The 24,084-nt window shown below is 37.7% G+C and overlaps 1 protein-coding gene across 1 annotated transcript in view; it reads left to right on the top strand.

The window, feature by feature from the left end:
- The window catches only part of col7a1 (collagen, type VII, alpha 1), a 122,149-nt gene that overhangs the window by 58,288 nt on the left and 39,777 nt on the right, over positions 1–24,084 (top strand). The window contains exons 68-86 of the mRNA XM_055161022.1: positions 10–45; positions 948–983; positions 1,066–1,113; positions 1,197–1,232; positions 2,032–2,157; positions 2,786–2,995; positions 5,069–5,104; positions 5,182–5,226; positions 6,575–6,691; positions 6,760–6,831; positions 6,934–6,978; positions 7,311–7,346; positions 12,366–12,401; positions 12,925–12,969; positions 13,073–13,105; positions 15,776–15,838; positions 16,479–16,514; positions 17,139–17,219; positions 18,000–18,068. Of these exons, the coding sequence (XP_055016997.1) occupies positions 10–45; positions 948–983; positions 1,066–1,113; positions 1,197–1,232; positions 2,032–2,157; positions 2,786–2,995; positions 5,069–5,104; positions 5,182–5,226; positions 6,575–6,691; positions 6,760–6,831; positions 6,934–6,978; positions 7,311–7,346; positions 12,366–12,401; positions 12,925–12,969; positions 13,073–13,105; positions 15,776–15,838; positions 16,479–16,514; positions 17,139–17,219; positions 18,000–18,068 (1,206 nt within the window). The remainder of the gene's footprint in view (positions 1–9; positions 46–947; positions 984–1,065; positions 1,114–1,196; positions 1,233–2,031; positions 2,158–2,785; positions 2,996–5,068; positions 5,105–5,181; positions 5,227–6,574; positions 6,692–6,759; positions 6,832–6,933; positions 6,979–7,310; positions 7,347–12,365; positions 12,402–12,924; positions 12,970–13,072; positions 13,106–15,775; positions 15,839–16,478; positions 16,515–17,138; positions 17,220–17,999; positions 18,069–24,084) is intronic.

Raw genomic sequence — 24,084 nt, 5'->3', positions numbered from 1 at the left:
GTCCTTCAGGGGGTACCAGGGATCCCAGGAGCAGCGGGGCAGCGCGTGAGTCCACCTTTTCTCTTTATCGATCCTACTCGGCTTTAAAAGATCAGGAACCGTCTATCTTCTGTAGACTGGATGTTCAGACCCATCTACTCTCATGGAGGAATGGGCCTCATATCACCTTTTCTTATTAGTTTATCAGCAGTGAGTCAAGCTGTGATGTTTCTATGATTGGTGATAAATTTTCTACATTAACAAAATAATAAAAATAGAAAATGCTCTACCCCTTAACCTATCTCTACCCCTAATGAACTTTGTTCTGTTTGCAAACACTGAAAGGTTGTATAGATCTACTGTGGGCAATATGAATGATCACAATCATTTTGATCAATGATCAATATTCATGATTGATGAAAAAAACAATTAGCATTTGGAGTGTCAATGTCAGGTTGAAACAGGCCATGAACAGTTTATGCATTTTCCTGTATTTTCCTTTTTTGCATTCAGATTGTTGATCTTGACAAGTGATCAAGTAGTCCGACACAATCAGTGTATGCTTACATTTAATTAGTTAATCAACTCAAATCTTATGCTAAAAGCTCCATCCATAGTAGCATGTGTGTGTTTTTTTCCTCATGATTACAATCAGACAAGCTGAATTTGTTCTAAAATGAGGGAATGGCAGTTTTGCAACAGAAAAGTTTAAGGACAGCAGCAGTACAGTAAAATGGAAACCTTAAAAACATATAAACAATAATCCAAACTGGCAAAACAGTCAAATATAAACAAGTTTAAAATTAATATATTTTGAGTAAATAAAAAATACAATGTTTACATTTGTGTAAAAAAAATGTTACAGCACAAAGTATCCAGCCTCAAAAATAATCCAGATGTCATAGATGTACATATGATAGAAAGAGGACTTGGCTGGCTCTGTATTTTCATGATTATGTTTCTAACAGGGGGAGAGAGGACCCCCCGGCACGAAAGGTGACGCTGTAAGTCGTAACTGGTGCATTTACATTACACTGGATCCATTCTAATTTGAGTTCCAAGAAACTGACATTTTTTGATGGACAGGGAGACCCGGGAGAGGACGGAGCACCAGGCAAACCAGGGACTGCATTGGTATGATGTCACTATTTCACATTATAAACTACAGAGTCTCATTTATATATTCATTTTTGCATGTTTGATGTTTCTTTGAACAGGATCTACAGAAAGCTTTGGCTGGCTTTGGGATCCTGGTATGTAATGTGCAATGAGAATTCCATTTATAATCACCAATTTGTCTTGGGGGCAATATTGGTTTTGTACTTCAAATGGATTCATTACAAGAATATATTTTAGATAGAAGACTATACTTAAAGTTCAGATTGGATAGAACATATCAACCATTCAGTGAGTTTCGTTCCTGTTGGCTGGTGTTTTTTACTTAATTTAAAACTCAAACTAATGTCTCTAGACAGTTCAGCACTAGATATTTCTAGACAAAGGCAAAGTGAAATACAATTAAAATAGGCTTTACAGACTTTAAGAAAGATTAATCCTCTATTATTCATAATCTTTAAACCTATACTATAACTTGTCAGGCTCTACATTTAATTCACACAGCTTTTTATTAACTAATTAGTGTTGGCCTTTTCTCGGATTTATACAATAGTCAGTGCGTCACACATGCCTTTTCCAAATACTATAATTTAGCTAATGTCAAACTGTTCTTTCCGTGCATACATTATCTTTTTGGCCAGCCGGTTTGCCATAATTAATATTAATAGCAACATTGTGGGACCCATTAAAAAAGATTGTCCAGCCTAAATGACAAGTAAAAATGTTTATATAAAAACACTATGAAAAACATGTAATTCAGTTTGGACTGATAAATTGTTTGGATGAAGTATGCTGCATCTAAGTTTGCCAGAATTTTCTGTGCATATTTTGAAAGTGGGCACATCTTTTTCACACAGTATCAGTCTATTTCTTTTCCAAGTTAATTACTTTGGTGAACTGGGCAAATTGTATAAAATGTTTTGTTGGTTTCTGCAGGTGTCTGATCTGAAAACGGTGGTTGACAAAAAGGACCTCCAGGCTGCTCGTCCTGAAGTGAAACCTCAGAGAGGAGACAAAGGAGACAGAGGAGAGCCAGGGCCGAGAGGGCCGGCCGGGGAAGATGTAAGTGCTACAAGCTGTAACTAAAAAGGATCTTAAAGCAGTAGGTACGCTATTGGTGACTATTGGTTACTGATCCAGTCTTTTTTGTAAACTTGCGTAGTTCTACATATTTGGAGTGCTTTGGTCTACATTGTGACATCATCAGGTGATAATCCAGGAAGAACTACGTAATGTTTTTAAATGTCCATATAGGAGAAAAAAAGAAAAAAAATCTAGGTCTACATAGCCTCACCAGACTCATTCTGGTGATAAGTTCTACTAGTATATTTTTTTCACTTACAGTGCAGCCAGCAGCTATTGTTTTAGCCTTATTTAGTCCACTTCACTCCTTAGTACATGCAGAGGGCAATTGTGCTTACACCCTTGGTGGCAATCATTGTGTTTTGTATGTTTTCCCTTTATGTTGATTATTTGAAGCTGTAAAATTTCAAGGGCATAGTACCTTTGATTTGTCTAGACTTTATTTATTTTGAACAAAGGTTTGTGTACACAGTGGATGCCAAGAACAATAAGTAATGATGTAATTATAACTATTAGCGATCAAGAAACAAGAAATTCAATAAAAAAGTAGAGAAGCCAATACCAAACAATTTGAGATTTTAGAATATATTCTTGTCTTGTGTACCAGGGTGCTCGAGGTTCCCCTGGAGACAGAGGATCTAAAGGGGAGCAGGGTGAACGAGGACCGGCCGGAGCTACAGGACCACCAGGCAGAGCCATCGGGGAGAGAGGACCAGAGGGACCCGCAGGACCTGCCGGAGAGCCAGGAAAACCCGGCATTCCTGGGGTTCCGGGACGAGCAGGAGAACTGGGAGAGGCTGGGAGACCGGGAGAAAAGGTGAGGACAAAGTATTCAGATTTTATTCAACAATTAAGAGAGAGCTCTGACTGTCGACTTCCACTCAGAGTACCCTCATTTGACTTACCTCCATCCACACATCCCAAGAAGTAATAATAATAGTACATCAAGGTTTCAGATGACATAACAGCATTCTATTGTCCAATATTATTTAATACTAGGGGTGTAACGGTACATGTATCTGTACCAAACCGTTTCGGTACTGGACGTTTGGTTCAGTGCAGGGCTGCGCAATTTGTGTGTGTTTACATTATGTGCAGCTACACGGAAGACTGTTAGTGCTGCACTTTATTTTTACTTTACTTTTTTAAGTTTTCTTTTCTGTTTACAAGGATTTTTTATTTATCTATTTTTATAATATTTCATACATTTGTTGCTTATTTGAGAATATTTCATGTAACTTAATAGTATTACCAAGCTGCACTTTGCATTTATTTTATTTTCCCATTTATATAATGTTAAATAAACAAAACAAAAACAAATTGTTGGTTTAATAAACACACAAATAAACAACAAGTAAATAGTTCCCATACTGTACTGAAAATGAACCGAACCGTGACCTCAAAACCGAGGTACATACTGAACCGTGATTTTTGTGTATCGCTACACTCCTATTTAATACAGATGAGGGCACCTAAAATGAATATTGTTAAAATGCAGGGAGTTCTTGTATCTAATCAATAATAGAAATAATCAGGTTCAACATTTGTGAATGTACCTTTTGGATATTTCAGTGTAAAGCACAATGTAATCAATATTCTAGAATTGGAAAACCACCAACTGGGGGCAAGAGACAGTTTTTCCTATTAATTATATTGTATATTACCATGACATATCCAAAAGGTGAATTCACAAATGCTAAACGTGATCATTTGTTTTAATGACTAGACCCAAGAACTCGCCATATGAGTTTTTGTGTACTTGTGATCTGAAACCCAGCAATAGACTATGAGGAAAAGGTGGAGTTTGAGCTGTTTTTTGAAGGTGTTTAGTTAGTCTGAGTTTCTGGTGTGAAAGGGGGGAGAGTTCCAGAGGGTGGGGGCAGCAATAGCGAAGACTCAATCCCCCAAGATCCATTGCCTTGACTGAACTGTGGGAGTGAGGAGTGAGAGTCAGCTGACAGCACAACGGGTGATGGGGCCGGGGGAGGTCAGTGAGGTATGGAGGGCTTTGTAGGTGGTAAGGAGGATCTTGAAGTTGATGCGCAGTTGGATTTAGAATGAGTGGAATTGTTTTAGCATGTGGGTGATATGGTCTTGTGAGTTTGTGAGTGAGGAGGTGGGCGAAAGAGTTCTGAACATATTGAAGTTTTTGGAGTCAGAGATGTTAGTGCACTGGCATCCAATCAAGAAGACTGTGAGTTTGCTGGCTTAGAAAACTTTTTTTTTTTTTTCCCCTGGTATGGTTGTTGCTTGATTTAAGATGTTTTTTTTACTACTTGGACTCTTGCTGCATCCAATCAGTCAGAAAGTTCAGACCAGTAGAAATTTTGTGTTTTCTATTGTCATCTTTGAAATTTTGCCAAGAGATGAGGCCCATGTAGTGATCCTTATGTGTGTTTGCAATGTGATGGTTTAGAAATACAAGACTAAATTGGGCTGCACTTGTACCTTGTCAAAGTTGCTGAGATAAACTTCCCTTTTCTTTCTTTATTCTTTTTTTTTTTACATAAAATCTGTGAGAAAAAGTCTTGAAATCTCTGAAATTAGTCCAAGAATTAGTCAGAAATGTCAGAACTTAATGAGTATGCTTGAATTTGCTCTCAATGGTTTTCAGAGTAATGAAAAATTAGCACAGTTGCCACAGCAATTAGCAATTCGAAACACAGTATATCTTTTGAATGTTGAAAAGTACTCAAAATGGCATCTATAAACCCATTAATAAATAAACTGGTTAATAAGAGCAGTCATTTTTATTAGTAGTATTGTTCTATTTAATTGTCATCAACATCTAATTCATATGCAAATGCAATGTATTCTTTACCAATTATTGTGAGCGATTTTGTATGCTTGTGTCATGTTTTTATTTACCCGCTGCATATTTTCTGTGCAGGGAGACCGAGGCGAGAAAGGGGACAAAGGTGACGCGGTAAGTGCCTCATGAACCACATCCATATATTCAGCTGTTTAATTAAGAGGGGAATGAACATTTCTTGTGTTAAACAGGGCAAAGTCGGGTTAACAGGACCAGCTGGCCCTCCAGGTCAAAAGGTAATACTCTCTCCTCCATAATAATAACAGAGAATCCATAAGAAAGAGGCTTGATCTAACGCTGGACACGCAAGCGGTGAAGTCAGTCTATATGGCTTTGAGTAGCAGAGAATTTGATGTACTCAAGCAATTAAAATGTGTTTTGTTGTATTTATGGATTTGTTACTGCTTTGATCTGAATGTTCCTTTTCATTTATTTAGTTACAAGTATTTTTATTTCCCCAAATTGCCTTGAAACCATGCATTCTTACTGTGAGCTGAGATGACTTTGCAAGGTGGCAACGCCTGTTTGTCTAAATAGAGTTGAACATTCCAAGCCAAGTAATAATGAGACAAACAGGTGGTGTAATCTCCATGAGAAAAGTTGCACAGAGTATCTTTAAGTACTAAATAAATGTACTTGTATGTAAAAGTCCAGTACTAAACTATGAGTCGCTTTTCTTTGAGTCAACCATTAAAGGTACTGATGCTTCTATTATCAGGGTAGCTGCAGGTCTTAAAACTCTTAAAAAGGTCTTAAATTTCATGTTCCTAAATTAAGGCCTTAAAAAGTCTTAAATTATGTTGTCCAAGTCTTATTTTTTTTTCACAAAAGTCTTACATTTCATTAGCCTATTTTTTTGTATACTCAGCCGGTCTGCAGTGTAATGTTAAATGGAGGGAGGGAAAAAAAAACGACAATGTGAAATCATGTAACGTGAATGAACGTCTAATTTGGAGTATGCGCAAACAATACTTTGGTTTGTGGCATCGGCGGCAATGAGTAAACAATCAGTAGAATGGAGGAAGACGTTGGATGGATCATGGGGAAGTGCAGGTTTAATCCACAGCTGCTCTTAGATACTAGATATAGTACCGTAGCTGGTTGGTCATTATTAGAATTGGATCTGGAGTTTTTCGCTCGCATAATGGGTGTGATGTTGGTCTTAATTTTCATTTAAACAGTCTTTAAAAGATCTTTAAAAAGTCAGACATTTGGGGTAGTCAAACCTGGGGACACCCTGATTATATACACTTACTATTATTATCTGTGCAATTAGTCAAATGTTAATCCAGATTGAGATTCAGAAAACATTGTTTAGCAGTTAATTCCAGTCTTGTCTCAAATGCTTCTAGGGTTGTTTACAATGTTCACTCTTATCAGAATCCTTCTTGTTGTACATAATTTGCAAATCTAATCGCAATCTGCACATGTCACAACACAGTGAATGAATACACTTGAACTGATTTAGCGTCTACTGCTCTTACCCATGCTGTATTATGAGGTTTTAGTCTAAAGAATGCTTGCATCTTATAGGACATTTAAGTTTGCTTAGCACATGAAAATCTTTGCATGTTTACACTTCAGGGAGCTTCTGCTGATTCAGTGCTGGCTGGAGCTCCGGGTGTCAGAGGCCCTCCCGGACCCCTGGGACAGAAAGGAGAGCCAGGTGCAGCGGGACTCCCAGGACCTAAAGGAGACCGGGTACAGGAACTTTGTCATATTTTTGTCATGTGTTCAGCTGTGACCATATGGTGTTATAAATCTTCCAGGGTTTTGCTGGACCTCAAGGTAACAAAGGGGACAGAGGAGAAGCAGGAGAGAGAGGACGTGATGGTTCACAGGTGAGCCCACACAGATATAATGACATTCAGTCTGTAAGATTGGGTCCTTTATAATGTACCATATGTAGGTTACAATGAAGAGGTTATGTTTGGCTTTTTTAGGGTATTCCCGGAGAGCAAGGAAAACCTGGTCATGACGGGAAACCTGTGAGTACTGTATTTATACCTTAAGCATTTCTTATTATATCTTTGACCTAGTCCATTTTACTGAAAGCAGTAAGCTATGTTGTAAATTAATGTTACTATGACTTTTCGATGCTACATTGAATTGATATACATACAATATTAGGTTGTGAATTTAAAAATACTGTTTGTGTACATAAAAATATCTTATTGCTAGCTAACCAAGTGTTTTGGGTTCAGAATATACAGTAAGTTCTGGCTGCCTTTGTGAAAGTATACATTTTTATCAGATGAAAATACACATAAGGGAAGATAACTGCTTTATTTGTGTTTCTTTGTGCCTGTGTCTGGAGCAGGGCCTCAAAGGGCCCCCGGGTCCTCAAGGCCAAATAGTGAGTAACCTGTGGCAGAGGTCACACAGAGGTCACTCAGAAGTCACACTGCACCAGCCCTCTGCCTGTGGAGCTCTGTCCTCCACCGCTACAGCCAAAGCTTCATTCATTACAAACTGCAGCTAACTGTGTATCTTATGTCCATTTCCTTTTCTATGTTGTTCGTCTTCGCCTCTCTGTCCCCTCTCCTCTGTTCACTCTGTCCCTCTCTCCCCTTCCTCTGTCCCCTCTCCTCCCACTGTCCCTCTCTCTCCTCCTCTATCCTCTTCTGTAGGGGCTGCCTGGGTTCCCTGGAGTGCTGGGCAGACCGGTAGGTTGGCTGGGGCTTCTGCTCTGAGGGATGGGAGGTGTTATGTGGTTTGGGATAACAGACGTGCTCGATCTCTAGTGTGAAAGGAGGTTGTGGGTTTATCATGTTCTTCGCCTCATGCAAAGACATGTAGTTCTCATGAGAAGTAGAAGGCTTGTACATGATTGTTTATCAGTATATGAATAGAGAACACGGGCACAGAAAACCCATAGACACTCTCCAGTTGTGAGCCAGAAAATAATTAAAGCTGCATAACATTTCTAGTGGAGGGTGCATCATTTGCTTGTCTCCATGGAGATGTTTTTGCCTTTGCCCACAGTGTTCCACAATATCTTTCTATCCATCTTCATGAAGACAAGCAGGCCAAAGATATCACTGATTTAAAATAACATTATTCAATAAATGCTACATAGATACATGAAATTACATTGTGGAACCTCAAGGCAAAAATGATTTCCTCACCAGTGAAGTTACAGATTACAATAACATAATACTTCAAAAATATTAACTCTTTGCAACTCACTGCAACTTCAACCACTACTCCTTCTTCTTCTACTACTACTACTACTACTACTACTACTACTACTACTACTGCTCTAAATAATTAAGTAGTAGTTGAAATAGTATTACTGGTATTTGAAATAGTAGTAGTAGTACTGGTAGTAGTAGTCGTGGTGGTTGTAGTGATAGTAGTTGTAGGAGTATTTAGTAGTTGCAATGGTTGAAGTAGCAGTGGTTGAAGTAGTAGTAGTATTTCTAGTAGTAGTAGTAGCAGTGGTTAAAGTTGTAGTAGTGCATCAGATAGAAGCAGTTGCACATAAGCAGGAGAAAGGAGAGTCTAACATTCTGTCAATCACAGTCAGCCACACCCTCTCAGTGGAAAAGAATAAATGAGGAAATACATAAATGTAAAAATAAATGTGAACATAAATAAATGTAACAAAAAAATAAAAGTGGAAATAAATAAATAAGTAAAAAAAATAAATGATGAATTAATACAAAAATGTAAAATCAAGCATATATCAAGCACTTTGTACATATACCAAAACACATCGATAGCGCTATTAAATAAATAAGTAGTTGTAGTGTAGAATTATTATTCATTGCTTATGCTTTTGAGTGTGTCATTGAGTCAAACCAAACTAGCGCTTTCACTGCCAGATTTTTTTTTGGTAAAAGCAACCTCTAGCCTACTAGTTTTTTTGTTTACTTCCAACAACTCTGCAGTCCATGCAAAATGTGTGTTCCAAAGTGGAAGTGTTACGACCCAGCTCATAAGGGTCAGGGAAGTAACAAAAAAACAAAAAAAAAAAGGTGGAGAATGGAATAAATTAAGTAATGTTGAATTAACCGGAATGTAAAAATGTAACTTAACAAAACAGGCTAAACTATGTATAGATAATAGAGTTTTGTGCCAAAAAATGGGTCAAGCAGGTCTATACAAAAACGAGTGATTAAACTAAGGGACACACAACAAAACTTAATCACAAGTGCCCCAAAGTAAAACCACATAAACTCACAAAACAACTAAACTAAACAAGTGTCTCAACACAAACAAAGTCAGACACGTACGAGTACAAAAACAACTGACTGATTGACACTAAAGAGACACAGACAAACACAAAATGGCAGACTGGTCACAAAGGCCAACGGTCCCGAACACGTTTGAGAATCAACTTAAATAGAGGGAGGAGGCTGGAGGTGAGGCAGTATTGGCCTGGTGTAGAAGTGCCCCATGAATCAGGGACCAGGACTCTCACAGCAGGAATCTATGGGGACGAGAAAAAAATGAACAGACACACAAAACAAGTCAAAGAACTGGAGAGCTGGGGCTGTAATAGAAAGACATCTGCTGGATATGGATAGTGCCGCTTTCCCTAATAAAAATGAACAAGCAATCAGTTGAAATGTAATATTTTAGAATTACATTATTGTCTGCAGTTATTACATTATGACATGTTTTTCCCTTACCCAGCCAATAATGTAATAACCAGCCAATAATATAATAAAGTAGTTGATTCAGTACATTATCAGTTGCTACAGACCTTTAATCGGTTTATTCAGAAATTAAAGCTATAACTTGTTCCACAACAGTTGCAGAGTGGTTCGTCCTCTTTCCTCACAGCAAGGACATCTCGGGTTTGATTTTCAGTTTGTGTTTGGCCTTTCCACTGCTGTTGGGCAGAAATGAGAGACTTGGGCTGTAGAGAAGGCAGCACACTCCAGTGAACCACAGCAGACAGCCCATCATATGGATTTAGCCAGTGCCATGTAGCTGCAGGCTCACTCCCCTCTTTAATCTTCATTCATTTGTATTGGGAACATCCTCGCAGGCTCCTCAGATAGACTCCAGATCATCTCCACCTCATGAAATATTAATGCAGACCACCTGTGCCTCATGTGTTAAACTCAAAAGCTCAAATAAATGCAGTCAAATCTAAGTACAAATGTTGATAAAGGGTCTGATGCTAGTTTGTCTCAGTGAAAATGTTCTTTCCTTGCCTTGAATATTACACAGTATGACATTAAACTTTAACATGGAGACAAGTAGTTACAGGTCAGATTTCAGCTTTTTTTAATTTGACAAGCACAGTGCATTCAGATCTAGTTACAAAGCAAATCTTAGAGCTGATGTGATGCATGTAGAGTATATAGCAAGTGCAGTCCTTGTTTGAGCTCATGGGTTTCAACTTCCCATCTTTCAGGCAATCTAATATTTACTTGTAAATTGTTAATTCCTATGGCAACAGTCTTAATTCTCATCATTCTGAAACACTTACAGTAAAAAGTATGTTTTATTATTTAATTGAGGATGAATATGTTTACTGTGGAACATTCCAGGCAAAGTGATAACATGTCCATGGGGACAAGGCCCCTCCAAAAAGTTGCACAGTGAGTGTAAAAAAAATCTGGAGTTATCAGATTGCTGAAATGTCATGTAAACAGTTATATCTGTGCAGGTTTTGACTAGGGAAATTATGCAAAAAAATGGCAAACTATGAAGACTAAAATGTTAAAGACTGAAAGATTTTAGAGTTCATTGTACTTGGTTTTCCAAAAGAAACAACAGTTTCTTTAAAAATCCATTGATTAATTAACCCATGGAGACAAGCAGGTGGCAGACCCCCATCAGAAATGTAACATAGTACCCCTTTAAAAAGTGTGAAAAAAGCAAGGATAGAGGTATTAAACAGGTAAGGCTGTTGTTGACTAAAGACATGGTTGGTTAGCTAAAGACATTTTAGTATTAGTACTAGTAGACAGCTAGCCAGGCTGGCACCACCTAGTGCCCTCCACTCAATTTCATTCCTCTCCAGTGACTAGGTCAGGAATCAAAATACAATAGACGTTTTTCAAAAACCCCGGAAGTGCAAGTTGCACCCAGTCAGGGAAGAGCCATACATTCTGTGTTGGCAACGATTCCCGAGATCGAGGATTTAAAGCTGGAACAAAGAGAATTGGTTTGGAGATTTTAATCAAGGGGAAAGACGTTATTGCCCTTCTTTCTACGGGATATGGGAAAAGCTTAAAATACCAGTTAGCCCCGTTAGGGGCGCATTACATATGTCACGACCAAATAGCAGAGATTGGTTAAATGATAAAAAGTACCTGCCTACCATCAAGCAAGCGAAATCTAAGGTTGCGAGGTCAGACGGTTTCTACAAAGTGAAAGAAGTAAAACTGGCTGATGAATCAGGCTTGTCGACAGCATCTTCACAAATGAAAAGACAGATTCAATTGTTCAGCCACACCCATAACTCTTACTAACTGCTGTTGTCCTTTTAAATCCTATTATCTTGATCAAATAAGTACTCAAATAATACAAAATTTGATCAACTAAGATACCATCCACCCGTTAAATGATTACTGTAAAGAAGCAGAAACAACAAGAAATGTCAGCAGATGTGCCAGGCCTTATTTCTTGTTGTATTTCAGTGTAAAACAGTTGGGGTATAGCCTACTACATTGGGTTTAGTTGTAGCGAGTTGTTGTGACTCTTATCATGCATGCAGCTGCCTCCTGTTGTGTGTTTGCTGTCAGACTCTCACATTGATTCTGCAGCTTAACCGTGTGAGTCTGTCTGTGCTGTGTCATTATTTACATGGGTTGTGCGTCTGTGTAGAGTCTGTTGTGTTTTGTCTGTGTTTTTATGTGTCAGCTTGTCCTTGCGCTATGAAGCTGGTTAAATCTACCCCATATGTTACTGTCTGAAGAGATGACAAGACATTTCTACAATAAAGCTTTAAAATAAGAGGCCCACTGTGCAAGTTTTTAGCCAGTAATAGTCTGAAATAAACAACATATTTTGTTCTCTATTTTGGAGGCTGTTGTTGCACGGAAAATTTGAGAAAAACATGCATCCCTGTGAGTGGGCTTGTGACGCTTATTTGAGTCTGTTTCCATGGATGGTGACGTGCCACCTCCAGAAAGTTACATAGTGTTGCTTCATAGACTAGATACATGTAACTTAAAAATAATGATGTAATTTGTGTTCCTGAAATATAAGTACAATACACTAAAAGCAAATAGTAAAGAGCATTTGAGGTAAACTGATCCAGCTTTTTAGTACAGGGCTAAGATATGACCTTTTATATGTTGTCTCTGTCAGTATTTTAGTGTTTACATGTTTTACACATCTTTTAGATAAATATACATTTTTACAACATGTATTAAGTTTATTTTTTCTCTAATTTCTGTTTGTGTTATAGGGAAACCCTGGAGAACCTGGCATCAGAGGACCAACTGTAAGTGCTTACAGAAGTTATTTTCAATGTATTTAATATTAAACTATAGCTCATGTTAGTGATCATTTTACATTTTGTTTAAACTGTAAAATAGATCTACAGCGGCTTAATAACAGAAACATTTTCAAAATAGGTCCAGACTTCATACTGAAATTTTTTGTACATGTTTCTATTATTAAAAATGGCTATGTAACACTTTTGATCCCTACATGTATGACACAGAGTGATTTTTTGGAATAATCGCAGGTAAATACAGAGCTGTGGGTGAAGACAGGGAGTAGGTGAAACAGGTTTTTTTTAGCACTCGAATGAGGACAATACAAAATTACATCAACATGCATGAATCAAACGAAATACAACTTTGAGCAAGCTAATGATGAGTAAGTCCCATTAGAACATTTATGGCATAGTTAAAAGCTAATAAGAGTCAGTTTTATACATAATACATCCCTTTTAATTACCGTGAATGATGTTGTTATTGCTCTGCTCATTAAACAGTTTATGGTTTGTATGTTTAATCCAGGGTCCTATGGGTCCCAATGGCCCCCCCGGAGCTCCAGGTGTGAAGGTGAGTTCCTCTGATGGGGATGATAATGATGATAATGTTGACTTTATACTTTTTATTGAACTAAATGAGGTATTGCTGATTTATGAAATGTTTTGTTTTTCAGGGAACTCAAGGAGAGCCTGGTGTCGGTGTGCAGGTAAAATTACTAATCCTCAAAATAGAAAAACAACATCCTTCTGTTATTACATCCACTGTTACTACTAGTACTAGTACTACTACCACGACTGCTGCTACTGCTACCAGTGCTTATTAGTTACAATATTACATCTGCTTTCACGTATTACAAAAAGTACATTGGATGGGTAGAGTTAGCCAGACTGGCACCACCTAGTGCCTCCATTCAATTTAATTTCTTTCCAGCGACTAGGTCAGGAATCAAAATACACTAGATGATTTGCAAGTGCGAGTTCGGGCACCAGTCAATGAGCGAAGAGCCATACATTCTGTGTTGGCATCAATTCCCGAGATCGAGGATTTACAATGTTTTTTGTCGTTTTGTCGAATTTTATCAAGGGGAAAGACGTTATTGCCCTTCCTCCTACGGGATTTGGGAAAAACGTAATATACCATTTAGCCCTGTTAGCGGCACATTACATACGTCACGACCAAATAGTAGCGATTGTTTAAATGAAAAAGCACCCGCCTACCGTCAAGTGAACAAATTCTAATGCTGCCAGGTCAGACGGTTTCCACAAAAATAAACCGGCTGATGAATCAGGCTAGAGTAGAGTAGCCAAGTAAGTGCACCATTAAAAATAAATTTACACAAGTATCAGGCTTTTACTACTACACATTAACATAGATTTGGCGTGTTATCACATCTTATTCAATGGTATTCAACCTACCAGTAATAGTAAACTAATGGAGAATACAGATGTAAACAACTCAAGTACAGCTGGCCCAACAATTGAATCATAGTTAGTTTTTACCCATATTTTGTTTGGCTGTTGTATACTGTATAGAGATGCTTCCTGCTGTTGGACTTTAACATTAATGTGACACATAGCTGGTTAAGTGTATACCATATGCAACTCCCGTATTTACTTAGACACGCAAAACGGTTGATTGACTAAAGCAGATTATTAAAACCATGGCTTCTTTGGAGATGACAGTACATTTTTACATGCAGTATATAGTGCAAAATGAAGCTTTATATAAGAGCTATGTGGCTTAATATAATGTAATATAATTTATGGCTATGTAATTTTACAAAAGCTTAACTGTACAATTAAATATTCTAGTAATGGAAAAATGATTGGGAAAAATATAAGAATGTGGTTTAATATAAAAAAAAAAATGCTATTGCTCTGCCTGGAATGTTCCACAGTATGACAATAAAAAGCTCTACCTTACATTTATTCAATTACGGGTGGTTTATCTCTAAAAAAAAAAAAAACATTCTGGGTGTGAGTGGGTTTGCCTTTCCACTGATCTGACCTGTAACTTGGTCTTGTTTGGTCTCTGTTATGATAGAAAGATATAAAGCTACATTGTGAAACATGTCTGTCAAAGCAATAACATCTCCATGGAGAAGCAGGTGGTGGACTCTGCACCAGAAAAGTTACACAACGCACCTTTAAGAAGTTTAATCCAGATCTCTATTACTACTATTTCTTAAAATGATTTTCTTGCTAAACTGCTACTGCTACCACAACTAGGGGTGGGATGAAAAACAATTTCCACAAGAACAAGACAAGGCACACTTTTTTGCATAATTTATAAGAAATTAGCCCACAGTTTCAGTTTTTAAAGTTATTTTATTTTTCTTTCACTGTGGGACTGCTTTTTGGAACTATGGCTCCGCAACCAAATTTACCATTTTGCCATCAATTCTGGACTATAAGCCGCTACTTTTTTCTCACACTTTGAACCCTGCGGCTAACAAAACAATGTGACTAATATATGGACGAATTCTTTGTTTGGCACATTGTCTATTCATATATACAGTCTATGGTTTGGCAACACGGCAGATGCACAGCCTGAGTGCAGAAAGCGCCGCTGTCTGTGTGAGGGACACGTCTTACCCGAATGCGTAAATGACGAGAAGAAACGTCTCAAACTTCAGTAGCCAGACATCCACTTATACCTGATAGAACTTGATAGAACTAGACCTGCTCCACGGAGAGCTTGAAATCTGCTGAAATCCTCCAAGACACTGACATGATCCAGACAGGACAGAGGCTCTTGCAGGAGTCATGTGCCATAGAGCGCGGGGAGAGATGGGGGTGATGCGCTGAGGAAGATGATCATTTGATTGTGTTTTGAACAGTTATTTTGCGATTCTCATGGAAAACACACAAAGAAATGCAGATGATGCAGTTTTTAAGTTAAAGGCAATAGATGTAGCTCTGGAAGAAGGAACCAGAGCGGCTGCACGTGAGCTCGGCATCAGTGAGTTGATGGTGAGACGTTCACGATGGCAGCGTGACGGACTGACTCAATGCAAAAAGATGGCAGAAACTTTGAGAGGTGATAAAAGCAGACGGCCTGAACTTGAAAACGTTCTTGAAGACGTGAACACCTGCGGCTTATATTCAGATGTGGCCTATATATATGTGCAATTTTAAAAATTTGTTAAAATTTAGTTAATACGACTTATACTGAAGTGTGCTCATTAGTCCTGAAAATATGGTATTTTATTTTATTTTATTTTGCTAGATCCTTAGGAATGAGATCTTGTCCCATGCCCCCAGTAACTTCTATCAGTGCTGGGGGTAGACCATTGTTATTCCAGCTGTGTTGTAGGTTGATGTGTGTACTGACAGCTAATAGACCCTATGTCCCTGATTCATTCCTCTTTGTGCAGGGTCCCCCAGGTGCCCAGGGGAGCACCGGTCTGCCAGGACCCCCAGGACCTCCCGGAGCTGTGGTAAATGTCCTCATAAATCACCGCTCTTCTCTGTCTGAACAAACATTTTTTCTCATGAAATTCATTACAATTCTCTCTTTGTATCCCCCTTACTTCCTCTCTTTCTGTCTGTTTCTTTTTGTTTGTCGCTCTCTCTCTTTCTCTCTTTTATACTCTTCTTTTTTGTACACCCATCTTTCCATTTCACACTGTTCCTTTCTTCATCCCACCTTTCTCTCACTCTCTTTCTCTCTCTTCCTTTCTTTCTCTGTCCATGCCTTTCTGTCTTTCTCTCTTTCTCTTCATGCAATTCATTACAATTCTCTCTCTCGCTTACCTATCTCTCTTTCTTTCTCTTCTCTGTCTGACTCTCCCCTCTCTGTTTTACACTCTTTCTGTGTATTTATCTCCTTTCTTTGACCCTTTTCTCTCTTTTCTTTTTCTCTCTCAATCCACATTTCTCTTTCTCTTGATGAAATGCATTACAAACCAATCTATTTCCCTCTCTCTCTATCCCTTTCATTGTCTTTCTCGCCACCTCTGTCTCTGTGTCTTTTGATGCCCCCTCTCTCTACCTCCCTCTGTTTCTCTTTTACTCTTTCCCCCGCTCTGTCTCTCTCTCTCCCTTCCACTCATTCTACCGTTCTCTCTCTCTTCGTAGGGTCCACAAGGCCCCCCAGGACTGCCCGGGCAGGTGGTGAGTACTGCACAAACCAAACACCGAGTCGGAAAAATAAAATGATTTGGAGCTCGGCCATTTTCGAAACAAAGTAATTAAGGGTCCAGAAAATGTGTTTAGGGAAATAAGTGGTGCTTTTATCACCTCATAATGTGGAAAATTATGAGACTGGTTGGTGATTGGTCAAGCTTTTTTCTGGTGAGTGGTTATCCATTAGAATAAATAAATGTAATTTCTATTTCACTCACTGCTTCTGGCCTTGAGCAAACACTGGACTGAAAATCAAAATCAGTCCATTTGAGTAACATGTATTTGCTATAAGCCGCTATTAATAAACGTGTTATTAATTTGGTATATGATAACATGTAATCAAGGGTATTATAGAAAAGAAAAAAATATCCAAACATAATTCCATAGTAATGATATAGCTGCATAGAGAATAGTGTTAATATGGCTTAAATAGCAAATCAAACATATTAAGCAAATAAAATTAAACAAAATGTACTAATAAAAAAAATCAACTCAGCAAATTGATCCATGAACATATGGACAGGATGTTTATTCCAACAAATCTCCAGACTATAGTCTCTGGTTTCTGGTTGTATTGAATCGACGGTATTGTAATACCTGAGTCTGTTACAGGGTGAAGCAGGTAAACCAGGGGTCCCAGGTCGAGATGGGGTCCCAGGTAAAGAAGGCATCCCAGGGCTCCCCGGAAAACAGGTACAGTTACATTCCAGAACATATATTATGCATTCTTCATATTTCACATTATTTAACTTAAAATAATGTCTGCATATGAAAATCTACTTTATGATTCCAGATAGTTAGTGTCCCAGATTCCCGACAGTTAGTATAAATTTCCAGATTCCAGATAGTTAGTTGTAAAGAAGATAGTTATGTCAGATTCCCGATAGTTAGTAGAAGTAGAAGTAGAAGTATTATCATTTTATTAATATTTATTATTATTGTGTCACAGATAGTAATCTCAAGACCCAACTGTTTAGCTTAGCTTTGTGTGTATGTGGGTGGGGGTGGGGGGGGAGATTTATGTTGCATTTTTTGTATGAAAAATGAATAAATTTTGATTGATTGATGATTGATAAACTTCAGCATTTTTAATGTAGGCGCTGGAGCTCTCTTTGCTGTTAGTAACAGTAATTAACATTTAGATAGTAAAAATTGAGGCTGAATCAAAAAAAAAAAAAAAAAAAATCCAATGATGGTTTATTGGCTTAAAAGATGTGTAGGAAGTCCATAGTTTTATTTATGAAGCAACTAAACAGCCACTATAAAAATGCATTTTTGAGTGCTCAGAAAAGACGACTTTGGATTGGTAGATTAATAAAACAACGTGAATGAAACAATATACAACTCTGTTTTTTTTTTTTGCTTTAAAATGTGTTCTGAAAACATAGATAAGTGTCAGAATAAACCTGCTTTGTCCATTGTAAGTCTATTTCTACAGTCTTTGTGTGTCCTTACTTTGTTATTCGTCTCCAGGGCATCGTAGGACCCCCGGGACTGGCTGGTCTGAAGGGAGAGCAGGGAGACAGTGGTCCTCCTGGGAAGGTGAGGGGAACAACTCTGTGGACAGTGAAATTACTTTGTGACATTGACATTTTATCAGTAAATCCATACAACTCACCTTATTCGTTTAACAAACTAACCTGATTGCTTATAAGGATTTGCAATGGCTAAAGTTTATCTTGGCTTTTATTAGAGGAAATTCTTCATCAAACTATACAAAAAAATAACAAAATAGTTAATGTTTATAGTCATGCCATATAGGATTTTAATAGAATTGAATAGAAATAGAAATGTGTACTGTGTGTATATTGTAAAAGCAGCTTGTACGATCAAAATGAGACTTCTATGTGCTCTAGCTTTTAAAAGTTGTGAAAATACTTATAAATAGTTTGGTTGCTAGAGTTATGAAAGTAAAGAAGAATTTTGGTTTTCAGACAGTACAAATCAGGTAAACCACTTAACATCATAAGTAAACTCTGGGCAATTTTATTCTACTGTCAAAAAATACGAGTTACAAAGGCATTTTAGTGAATCTTGTAAATCTTGGTTGGATTGAAGGCAAACGAAAAACCAGACAGGGCTTAAAGAAAAGAAACAGACTAACTTTTCAAAGGCAGCAGGACGTTTTTGTGATGTGAATTTCATGGACTGTCTCTCTGCAGACTTGTGTGAGATTGGGTTTGGTGGCCTTTGTATCCACTGCCAGCTTAGTTTTGCTTCTGTAATGCCTCACGTCTCACCAAATGTTGTTTCTATGGTTCTGCCAGTTCTAAAGCTTCCCCAACTATTCTGGCTTTAGATTTTGGCAAAAGTCACTGCCACTCCAGACTTGGGCAGAGCAAAACGAGCAAAATATTCACAATAACTTTTGAAAATGTGGGGAATTGTTGAGATTTGCATGCGCTAACCGGACACTGACCACAGTTTGTTTTTGTTTACTAATTAGACTGTAGACAGGTTCACACTTGCAAAGAGACCGCATCAAAACTGGGATTAAAGTGGGACTAAACCAGGATTAAACCAGGTCTAAATCAGGACTAGACCAGGACTAAACCAAGACTAGAACAGGACCAAACTAAGTCTACATCAGGACTAAACAGGGCTCAAACCCAGATTAAGAGCAAATTACACACCCTGAGTCACAATCTATACTGAACTCATTAGTCCCTTTTGACATTTGAAGTCCATAATATCGAATATACATAAACATAATTGCATTTTTCTTTTTAAATAATGAAAATACTGTAAATGTACTGTATAATGTGCTGTTTATTTTTTCCTTTTGTACTAATGAAAAGTACTGTACTTGCATTGGTCCTTCCCTATATAAATAAAGATCAAATTTAATGAAAATATATAAAATGATTGGAGCTGTGTAAATTTACATACAGTTTATTATATTATTGCACTAATTATTGTGTTTTCCATACAGATTAAAAGCTGGCAGTGATCTCTTAAACATTCTGCCATTATGTAGACTTTGCTTGATCTCATTCTAGTCCTGGTCTAGTTCTTCTTTGCTCCTAGTTACAACATCTTTTGCAAGACATGATTACTACGTAATCTGAAGACTGATGGTTCAATTCCTGTTACTAGCATTTCATATTGTTTTTTCCTTCGGCAAAACACCTCTGCCACCTGGCTTGTATTGCTGCGCTAATGTATCAGTGTGATTGCAGTGGATAATTATTCTATTTGCCGGAGTCACTGAAATATACCTCACACAGGCTTGTTGACAGTGATATTACCGTTATGTCAAATTTGCTCAACCTCAATCATACAACCTCACAATATCTCACACAGCATACGTATATTATATTATGTTGTATTTAGTCTGAGCCCAGGGGCAGAGCAGTGTTCACAAACTCATCACTGGACTAAACGAGGGCCTGATGTGAAGAGTCCCACAGGGGCCCGGTCATTCAAATGGACCTCAGGCAGTTTTGTGTCTGACTGCTGTGGTTGGATATTGCTCTGTGTGACTATGTGCCCAAAGCTATATATTTGTAAGGCATTCTGGTACTGTGTGGTAAGACTGATGGAAAAGTATTCTGAGGGGAGCGGAATAATAATGACAAGCAGAGATTGATATACAAAAAATGTCTGCTATGGCAATAAATTAAAATAGATACCGGTAATCATGTTTTTTTTTTACTTATATTGACTGATCTCAATCTCAATTGTGTTTATTCTTTTCAAAAACTAAATTAAACTGCTGACACACACACACACAATTGATTTCATGAACATAAACAAGCCAGATCAGTGCCATTTCATACAAAAAGAAAAATCCTCAAGTCTAAGCTCTGCTCCACACCACATGCTTTTCCTGACATTATCAAATAAACAGGATTGAATCTCGATCTCCATTCAAATTCAATTAATTGCCCAGCCCTAGCTTGTAATAATTTCTTAATAAGGATAAACTGAGGTAAAAGTATTTTAAAAAGATAACTGTTGGCGCTTAGACCCTGGCAATAGGAGGTGTCATTGCTGCTTTTAGTGGAAGTCAATTCAAACTTGGCAAACTGTATTTTACCAATCCTTCAGTGTTGCTTTGCCACTGTTCGGTTATGTACTGTTTTGAAGATGCCAAACTAACTTTTCAGAGCTTTATGACATGTTAAAATTGTTCTTTCTTATTTACCTACTCAAAGCTGTATTTAGAGTGATTCATGCATGTTTGAGTCATCTTTATTCTCCTGAAGTCAAGATGTCATTGCTCAGAAAATTCATATTTCCCCTACACCCTATGCACAGCCACCCCTCTGTACTTTTTTCAGTGGCAGCTCTGGGCTGAATGACTCCCAGAGACACCATGAGGATCAACTCAGAGGTGCAGAGGATAGACTCAGAAAAGGCACAGAGAATAGACTCATAGATGCAGAGGAATGACACAGAGGAGGTGCAGAGGATAGACTTAGAGGAGGTATAGAAGATAAACTGAAAGGTGCAGAGGTTAGCCTTATAGGGGCAGAGGATAAACTCAGAGGTACAGAGGGTGTCCTGTGGTGGAAGACTCTCATAGGGAGCAGTTGAGAGGACGAGGGGGCTTTGTTAAATGAGTGTGGAAAGTCGTGGTGCTGATTATGAAAACGTCCTCTAGTGTTTTGTGAATATTTGGAGGAGGGATTAGGGGTTATTTAAAAACTTCAGCTGTCTCAAGTGTTTATCGCAGTTTATTAAGAACTGACTGCTCCAAAGGCTCCTGGGAACAGAGCTTTTTTTTTTTTAGTTTGTCACTAGTTATTTTTGTCCAGCCAACCATTTTGTGTGTGCAATATCTGGTGTAGTGCAAGTTTTGTGTTATCCACAAACCTTAAAAAAATCCTATCCCTGTTTTTATTATCATTTAATTATTGCTTCCAAATATGTTGCCAGTTTGTCAGTAATATATTAAGTAGTTTCCTCACATACTTGCAGTTGGGATAAAGAATTGTGTGGTTAATTTAATGGGGCTGCAATGCATTTGCAAACACACTGAAATAGCAATTTGAATGGTAGCAATTAGCTCACTGTGAATTCTATGATAGTATGTTGAAATATAATCAGTAGTTTGGATCTGAATAAAAATGCTCTGAAAGGTATTCACTAGTATCTGATTTAATAGAGCTGCAACCCTGTTATTGTTTTGTTGATTAATTGGTTGATGGTGAAAATACGTAAAAAATATGTATTAGTTGACCAATCATTTTCTTTAAATTATAAGGATTTATATGGGACAACAGCAAAACCGAGAAGTTGGTGCGTGAGTTAGCTGAGAGAAGATTTTATATTTTTTGGTATTTACATGTAAACAGACAGATGTATATGTTGTTTCCTAGTACTTTTTTGCATTAATGGTTGTTTTTGTATGAATGCAGGAAGTGCAGTTTGGCTCAGGCTACGTTTATACTGAAACGCATCATCGTATCACCATATTGGAAAGATTTGTGTCCAGACACGTCATTTCTGTGTCCTCAAGCCTTCCCTATCCACACAGCTTTGTGCATATTTGTTTACATTTTACAGAAACGAAACTTAAAACCGCATGGCTAATTTGCATAAACTAAGATCAAAAAAACAGCTCGCTATTGTGCGCTGATGTGGTTCAGCTTCTGTCAGACTAAAGGATACGACTAAGTGGAATATATGTGTTTTTTCTGTGACAGAGGGGTGTTCTGATAATGGTGAGTCTGTTCTGTGCGTCCATTGTGTTGGAGATGGTTCATGTTAAAGTTTTCAGAGATTATATGTCTGCAAGTTGTACACATAGACCGTATATATGAATGGACATATATTCTTGCCTCTTAGCGTTTTGACGGTGAATTACTTCGCGGCGCATAGACCTACATCAGTGTATCAGCGTTTTCAGGTGTCCACACAGTGCTGGATCAGATCTGTACTCAAATGAATTAGTGGGAGCTGGCGGCACCAGATTGTTCCATCTCTGGAGCTGTTTTCCATGGAGCTGTTTTCCATGGATTAGTGTGGACAAACACTGCATCTGCAACAAGAACGACTCAAATACGTACTAGTGTGGACGGGGCCTCTGTTGACTACAGCCCTAGAGTTTATATTTTGATGACCGTAGTGTGCAATGTCTGCTCCTATGACTCACCTTAGACCCTGCTCTAACCTCAGTCCCTTAAATCTAACCACCACCCTCTACTCATTCTCACAGAGCACCTTGTTTTTGACACCCAAAGGTGACCGCATGTGCACACGCTGCTGATGTGTTAATAGACATTGGCTTGGATTGACGACACTCGTGCCAATTCTGTCTATGAGAATCGCACTTTAGTCTAATTTTAGAGAGGTGAAGGTAAAGTGACAGGCGAGGTCATACATATTTATAGCTATATCAATGGAGACAGATTACTGCTGTGTTTTGAACAGAGGTTAAAATAAGAAATTATATAGTAGTGTTGTCTGTATTTAATTTAAAATTTGGTATAATTTTAATTTGTTTTACAAGATTAACATATATAACAATCCCTCATAAGATCCACTGGCTAATGTTTGTTTAAATGTTACTAGTAATGCTTTATTTATGCTTCATTATAAGGAAAACTAAATACAGTTCACAATACAAACAATACAAGGTTATAAAGTCAATCTCATTAAAATCACCAATGTTTCTTTATTTGATAACCTTTTGATCTCAAAAGAATATTTTTTAGATAAATACCTGTAGCCTGATAGAATAAGCCAAAGACCTTTTGTCATCAAAGTAGAGGAAAACTGAGTAAAATGGTTGTGTTGTCTTCAAAGCATCATGTGCCCCCAGTGCCTCATCTCTTTAAAAGGGTTTTTAAATAAACTATTAAACTGTTTCCCATGTGATAGTTTTACATTTGCATTCCTGAGTGGCATTTACAGGCTACTACAGTGTGTTTGCTCTTCACATTTCCTGAGCACATATAATAACTATTACTCTGTTGAATACATTATTAAAGTTATTACCTCCCCCTCCTTTTTCTGTTTGACTGATTGATTAGTTTATTTCAGTTCCAGGTATATTTAATCTTCCATAACAGTAGCATTTGTCATGTAGAAAGATTGAAAAGGTGTAGGCTGATCCATATTATTAGGCCTGCCCTTTATACCTTACTGTGATTGTATGCATGTGATTGTATAACTGTTCATTCATTATTCATAAAAAACAGAAGGACAATAATAGATAGACAATATATACAACAATAGACTCATAGTATAATGTAGCACATAGTCAGAACTGATTTATCTGCAGAGTTATACATTGAAACTTATTTTTTTTACAGAGGAAGAAGAGAGAAGTCATGTCATTTATACAACTGTTCTAACATGGCTCAGACTGATATGTGCAGTCCTCTGAATAGCTCTATATACCAATCTGAAATGGCTCTCTTGAGTTGTGAACTCACAAAAATCGTGAGACTTCATCTTCCTGTCAAGGCTGTTCCAGAGATCTACTCTTTTAACCAATGTACACATTTCACGATGTTTGTTCTGACTTTCTTATATATACTCATCGCCAGAAGTGTCAGGGACCAGGCGCATACAAATCAGGTCTCCCATAAGTTTGTTGATGATCTAA

Source organism: Boleophthalmus pectinirostris, unplaced genomic scaffold (genome assembly GCF_026225935.1).
Source record: "Boleophthalmus pectinirostris isolate CB_2022bp ecotype Guang Dong unplaced genomic scaffold, ASM2622593v1 HiC_scaffold_3, whole genome shotgun sequence".
Taxonomy (NCBI): domain Eukaryota; kingdom Metazoa; phylum Chordata; class Actinopteri; order Gobiiformes; family Gobiidae; genus Boleophthalmus; species Boleophthalmus pectinirostris.
The sequence above is the reverse complement of the archived record's forward strand: the minus strand, read 5'-3'. Positions and strand labels throughout refer to the sequence as shown.